Source organism: Microtus ochrogaster, linkage group LG5 (genome assembly GCF_000317375.1).
Source record: "Microtus ochrogaster isolate Prairie Vole_2 linkage group LG5, MicOch1.0, whole genome shotgun sequence".
NCBI classification, from domain to species: Eukaryota; Metazoa; Chordata; class Mammalia; order Rodentia; family Cricetidae; genus Microtus; species Microtus ochrogaster.
The window spans coordinates 51,153,763-51,160,768 of record NC_022031.1 but is presented as its reverse complement, the minus strand read 5'-3'; the positions used below and the strand labels follow the sequence as shown (position 1 = coordinate 51,160,768).

Below are 7,006 nucleotides of genomic sequence, written 5' to 3'. Positions count from 1 at the left end.
AAAAAAAAAAAAAAAGGAAACTAATTTGCTATTTTACGTATCATAGAAAGCTGTGGGTGAAACCTTCATCAGGTTATGAATACTGTATAAGAATATTTAGTTATGATTCTTAATAAGCACTTTCAAAAAGTGCAACATTTAGTACCAAAAATTGGAGTTGTTTTCCCTGAAAAGCCTGCTCAATGGTATGTAGATGTGGGAGGCTTTGATCCACTAATTGGACCATCATTGCAAAAGGTGAACTTAGTTACCACAGGGTTTTTCTGGGGGTAGAAAGATAATTCAGATTTTATTTCAAAAGTATTTATACATTTTGGGGCCAAAGAAATTGTTTCTTGGAATAATGTGTAATGAATTAAGAACTGTCACTCAAAAACATAACTAAACTAATTGCTTTTCTTGTGTGCGTGTGTGTGTGTGTGTGCATGCGCACATGCACGTGTGTGTATGTGCATGTGTGTATGTGCCTATGTGCATGCATTTATGTATGTGTTCTTTTAAATAGAGATGATATTTTGAGTAGATTCTGCCATTACCCTTAATTCATCCTATCTAAGGGTCATAAGTCCCTTGCAATTGACACTTTTTTAAACCAATGATACTATGTATCTTCTGCCAAACTCCTACAGACCAATGTAGTGAGCTGCAAGGGCTCTCCACATCACATTTGAAGACGAACTAGCTGAGCACAGACATCTGTAGGAACCGCTAAAGTAGTGGTGTGATGGAGCCCACAGGCCACTTTTAAATAAGAACGTATTAATGTCACATTAGAGGCTCTGTTTTACCTGGCCTTGATTGAGCCCTGTACTTCCTGTATTTCAAAGACATCTCTAATGGAGATGCAACCAGCATGCAACATGCAACTGGCATGCAACATGCAATATGCAACCAGCTCTTAGGAACACTGCATACATCGACCTCACTGAAATATCATCATTTGAGCCCATGCATAGCAGCTCCTACGATACAGCAGTGACCTAGCTAGCTTGAATGAACTCACCTGGAAGCAACAAGACACCATTAAGGCACCTAGGTAGGGATGCTCTGAAATGAACCGAGAGCTTTTCTGTGATACATGTCTTCTGCCCTGGTAGGTCTTTCATGAATGCTTCTTAAACCCTTGCCACAACAGTGGGACCTGCCAACAGCTCGGCCGTGGTTATGTCTGTCTCTGTCCACTTGGATATACAGGTAACATAAAGGAATGCTAATTTTAACACATTTTGTGTGAAATTGGTGTAGCTATTGAGTCAGACTTTGAAATACTTAACACAGATTATAAGACATGTTAGGCCATGATTGTTAGGAGAAATATTGGGTTGAACAAGGTAAAAGGTGTGCAGACTTAACAGCTTTTCTGTGCACAGTTTGGAGAAAAAGAAAAAGCTCTTCACTATGAAAGCTGACACTATATCTGGGGGATTTAATTGGAATATAGTCCCGAGTCATGTCCAAGGTTTTGTTCTAACACAAATTAAAGGCATAACACTCAACTTTGTCCAACACAAACATTTTAGAACAAATTCCTGGCTTCTCTCCTTGGTTACTCAAGAATGGAAGTTCTTGTTCATAGATGAGAATTGTTACTTTGTTTCTAGCTTCAGAAGAACTCCATGACTCTAGACTAAAGACTGTAGGAATAAGTAAGAATTATTTTTTACTTGCTGTTTGGTTCACTTTACCAATGTGTTCAGAAACAATTATAGGAGAAAATAAATGATAGTTTTAATTGCAATTAATTTAAGACAATCCCTTATTTTCTCTAAAAGGGTTTTTTGCTTCAAAAAAGTATACAATGAATTCTGAAATTTTTTCATGGAAAATTGTATTTAAGTAGAATTCACCAAAAAAGTAATAAGCAAAAAGAAAACTGGAAACAAAAGATAGCCAGAGGCTAGCAAGAATATTGGCATTTCATTTATCACAGTTGACTCATGTATATGTGTTCTTGAAAAAAAAAGTACTGACATTTCATAGGATATATGGAATTTGTAAAGCACGGTGGTACATGGCTTTAATCCCAGCATTGGGAGGCAGAGAACAGAGGATCTCTCTCAATTCAGGGCCAACTCGGTCTACAAAGTGAGTTCTAGGACAGCCATGGACACACAATGAGATCCTATCTTAAAAGACAGAAAGGAAGGGAAGGCAGGAGGGAGGGGTTTTTTATCTGAGAATTCTACACTTCAGTGGTAGTTAAAGGTGTATAGGATAGAGCATCTCATCCATTAGTGCGTGCCGTAGTCATTTGGAAGGCTTGCCAAGCTGTAGATCGCTGGGCCCTGCAGAGTCTGGCAGTGCCAGCATTTCCGATTCAGTAGTGTAGGGTATGACTTGAAATGCAGTGTTTCTCTTCTGTCTGAAGGTGATGCTGATGCTGCTGAGCTGAAGATCACAGTCCCCTGGTAGGGAGGGTTTCCAGCAGGGCTAGCGCAGACATCCTGTGTGTACCCTATGGGAAGACAATGCGCACTATAGGGTGTCTGGTTTATGAGCTAAGATTTAGAGAAACTTGACCCCTCCTCACTCCTTGAGCCAGGTGACCTTGGTAGCAACACTATATAGTTTTGTGGGTTTTGGTTTATGGTTATCATAATTTATGGCTTCTATTTAATCACTGCAAACTTCCCTCTCCATCCTCTTAATATTTTAAGATATTTTGCTGTTTTCCATGTAGTGTTGTAAGGTATCTTAAATCAAATCTATGTGGAAACATGAAGTGCCTTCATTAAACATGACTGGATGGTAGCTCTTCCTTTTAGGTCTAGATTATGAAGATCATTGCTCTCAAGTGATCACGCATGTTTAATACTCCCTTATTTGGATTTATCATTCAGTGTTTGGTCTGCGTTTTAGGCTTAAAATGTGAAACAGATATTGATGAATGCAGCTCACTGCCTTGCCTCAACGGTGGAATTTGTAGAGACCAAGTTGGGGGATTCACTTGTGAGTGCCCATCAGGTTATGTAGGTAAGGAGCAAGATCAGTGTCTTTACAATATAAGCCGAGTCTTGTTTTGGATTATGTGTGTACATTTGGAAAGGGCTCATTATTATTATATTATATTATATTATATTATATTATATTATATTATATTATATTATATTATTATATGAACAAGGTATCAATTTGTCCATATGAAACTGATTATGGCTTATAAAATGATAAAATGGGCAGACCTAGTGCCTTCTTTATCTGCAAGATGTGCGACTTCAGAGCCTCCAAATGTCCCTGAGCCTGTTTTTCTGGTTCCTAAGTGGAGATGAGGAAGTGAGATGGAACTTTGTCCTCAGGGAATGCCAGACCAGGACCAGGTCCCCCCACCTCTCCACTGTCACCTCACTGAAATCGTGAACTCTGTGTGTGTGTGTGTGTGTGTGTGTGTGTGTGTGTGTGTGTGTGTGTGTGTTTCCTCCAGACCAGTCACTTTTGTCACTACAGGCTCTGCTTCTCTCACACTCAAAGGCGATCATGTGTTTAAGTGTGCATCGTATTGACGTCAGAGAGCTACAGCCCTTCCATAGCCTCCCTCTAAAATCGTTCAGAGCATCACCTTCACTGTCTGTTCCCTTGTTGAATTGCATCATAATGATCCTAGTATTGATAATAGAGTCTTATGGAACAGAATGTGTATCAGCCTTTCTCTTCTGTGCCACCAACCAGCTCCCAAATCAAGACACGGAGACGTCATATTAATTATGAATACTTGGCCTTATCTTAGCTCTTAATCTGTTTGTCTTTATCTACATTCTGCCTCGGGGATTTTTACCTTTTTCTCCATCTGTATGTCTTTCACTGCTTCTCATGTCTGACTGGCTGGAGGCCGCCTGACTCCCGACCCTGCTCTTTTCTTTCTTGTTCCCTCTTCCTTATTCTCTCTTGGGCCTAGATTTCTCCTCCTACTTATTCTCTCTGCACGCCAGACCTGCCTATCCCTCTCCTGCCTAGCTATTGGCTGTTTAGCCTTTTAATAGACCAAATGTGTTACATTTATGGCTACATGTTTTTCGAAATTCAAATATTCAAAAATACATGGATATTTGTATCCATGTATTTAGCCAAGAGCAAAAACTTTCACAGGCTCATTGGCCATGATTTCCGGTCACTCCATTGTCATTCTAAAGAGCTTGTTTGAACAAAATTGAATGTTTTCTCCAGCTCAGAGACTCTGTGATTTTTTTGCAGGCCAGCTATGTGAAGAAAACATAAATGAGTGTAGCTCCAGCCCTTGCTTGAATAAAGGAACCTGCACGGATGGCTTGGCCGGCTACCACTGTACCTGTGTGAGGGGATATGCTGGTAAGAAGTCTGCGGTTCTCTCCTTTGTCTCGAAATTCTGTAAATAAAAATTAGTGTGTCTACTAATACAATATCTAAATATTATCCTTGGATTTTATGAACACACTACTGGAGATAAGTCATACAAATGATGTTCACTCAATGAATGTAAATGGATGCAAAATGTGATATTTTGCAAACTTAGGAAGGCAGTGTGGTTAAAGACATACATACTTCATTTTTAGGGAAAAAGTCCGAGGGGTAAAATGCTAATGAAGGAAAAACATGAGCTCAAAGAAACGAAGAAAAGGGGAAAACTAATTTATTGTCCTTTTAAACATTATTTCAGTTCAATGTCCATTGCTAACCATAGTTTCAGAAGGAAGATAAACTAAGCTAAGTATCAAAACTGCAAAGTCCTGAAATGACCCACGAGCTCAGGGCTATTCAAAGGGGCACCATGAGCAGGCTAATGGCGGTGGCTCTGCAGCCCCTCTTCTGTGGGTGCACCCAAGGAGTCCCATTTGGCTCAGTTTTCTTCCGGAGGGAAATCATCCGAGCTCTTTCTCGTCCTCACCCCTCCCAGGTGTGCACTGTGAGACGGACGTCAATGAATGCCATTCGAGCCCCTGCCTAAATAACGCAGTTTGTAAAGACCAAGTTGGCGGGTTCTTGTGCAAATGCCCACCTGGATTTCTGGGTACTCGGTGTGAAAAAAATGTGGACGAATGTCTCAGCCATCCGTGCCAAAATGGAGCCACGTGTAAGGATGGAGCCAACAGTTTCAGGTAAAAGGCCAAGTGTAGAGTTTCGCTTCGTTTGTTTCCCTGACTGAGCCATCACTGTGCAGTCTCAGAAGAACATTACCTGCAAAGCCCCCAGTCAGCTGTCCTCACACGCCCACCCGAAGATAGGCACAGTAGAAGCTCACCACCACTTGCAATGCAAAGCTAAGCCAAGATGTGAGCCTATAGTTTTTGTTGTTGTTGTTGTTGTTGTTGTTGTTGCTTTTTTGGTGTGTGTGTGTGTGTGTGTATGTGTGTATGTGTTTCTCTGTGTGTGTGTGTCTATGTGTCACCTTCAGACCATCATCAAAGACAGCTCCAGGTGAATCTGCTAGTGTTGATGATATGATCTCCTTAAAGGAAAGTATTCCAATCACACAGAAAATTGCAAAGAATAATAAAAATGTGACTTCAGCTCTGTGGTTAGCAAATATTGATGTTTACCTTATTTGATTCACACCTTTTTTAAGGAATACTTTCTAAATATAGAATTGGATATATTTTGCACACACACACACACACACACACACACACACACACACATTCTCATCCCTAGTGTCAACCAATATTGTGAAGTTCCTATATAGGCAGATAGAACTCACTTATGTTTTATATTTATTGCCTATATCACATTCCTGAGCAGCCTACAGCGTGTCAGATGTTAGACAAGTGGACCACACCCCAACGGTGCCATTTGTCGCTTGTCACCCAGCATTGTTTTCAAGTATTGTCAAGTAGATGCATTTGCCATGGTTCCTTTGTCATAACGGCTGCTTAGTATCCATGACGTGAGTGTACCGGGGCATGCTCTCCCATCTGTCCCTCTAGAGCACTGTCATCACGGACACAGGATGCAGGATGTGTAGCTCTCGTGCGGTGTAGTAGATGCACAGGGCTCTGGTGGACAGGCTCTCAACCACCCTTGACGCTGTGGAGTTGGGATTCTAATTTCCATCTCAGACTTTCTGTTTCACAACACGGTGGTCGGCACTTGTCATCATGGGATGTATTTTTTATTGGAGTGTGTTTAGACAACTGGTTGTGGCCACAAAGAGTAAGAATGAGGTTGAGACTCCCACGCCACCCCGAGTGACAGCAGTGCTTCCTTGAGTGATGTAACTGCCGTAGCAAACTTTAACTTATCAGCACAGTGGGAATGACGTTAGCAAAGTGGGAATGACGTCAGCAAAGCCGGAATAGCGTCAACAATGTGGGGATGATGTCAGCGTAGTGGGAATGAAGTCAGCACGGTGGTAATGACGTCAGCACAGTGGGAATGATGTCAGCGCATTGGGAATGACATCATCATTGTGTGAGTGACATCATCACAGTGGGAGTGACATTGGCATGGTGAGAATGATGCCAACATTATCTTATTGCTACAGAACTGGCATAATAAACTAAAAGGCATTAGAATAGGACCTGAACTATCCATGTTTCCCTAGGAATTTCTGCGGGGAAAGAGCTCACATAGACCAGATTTCACTTGGATCAGAATTCCTTTTTACTTTATTTTGTTCTGTTTATGATGCAGAGTGTCTTAAAGGTGTTCAGTCACAATCAGATGAAAGGGAAAATTAGACGCAACTTCAGTGCTTTCTGGATTGCAGGATAGGTTTTAGCATTTCAGTCTTGCAAGTCTTCTGAGACAGGTTGTCCTAAGTCAGGGACACAGTTTCTCTAATGGATGCTCTAATGGTTCCTGGTGCTGCATTCTATTTTCTTCCAGATGCCAGTGCCCAGCAGGCTTCACGGGGCCACACTGCGAACTGAACATCAATGAATGTCAGTCCAACCCATGTAGGAACCAGGCCACCTGCATGGATGAGCTGAACGCATACAGTTGTAAATGTCGGCCAGGATTTTCAGGCCTCAGGTGTGAGACAGGTATGTCTGAACTTGGGTGTGAGACAGGTGTGCATGAACTCAGGTGTGAGACA

General features: G+C 41.5%; 1 protein-coding gene across 1 annotated transcript in view; it reads left to right on the top strand.

The window, feature by feature from the left end:
- Nucleotides 1-7,006, top strand: part of Svep1 (sushi, von Willebrand factor type A, EGF and pentraxin domain containing 1) — a 157,199-nt gene that overhangs the window by 95,007 nt on the left and 55,186 nt on the right. Inside the window, exons 21-25 of the mRNA XM_005362216.3 lie at nt 1,098-1,194; nt 2,860-2,973; nt 4,189-4,302; nt 4,868-5,069; nt 6,796-6,953. Of these exons, the coding sequence (XP_005362273.1) occupies nt 1,098-1,194; nt 2,860-2,973; nt 4,189-4,302; nt 4,868-5,069; nt 6,796-6,953 (685 nt within the window). The remainder of the gene's footprint in view (nt 1-1,097; nt 1,195-2,859; nt 2,974-4,188; nt 4,303-4,867; nt 5,070-6,795; nt 6,954-7,006) is intronic.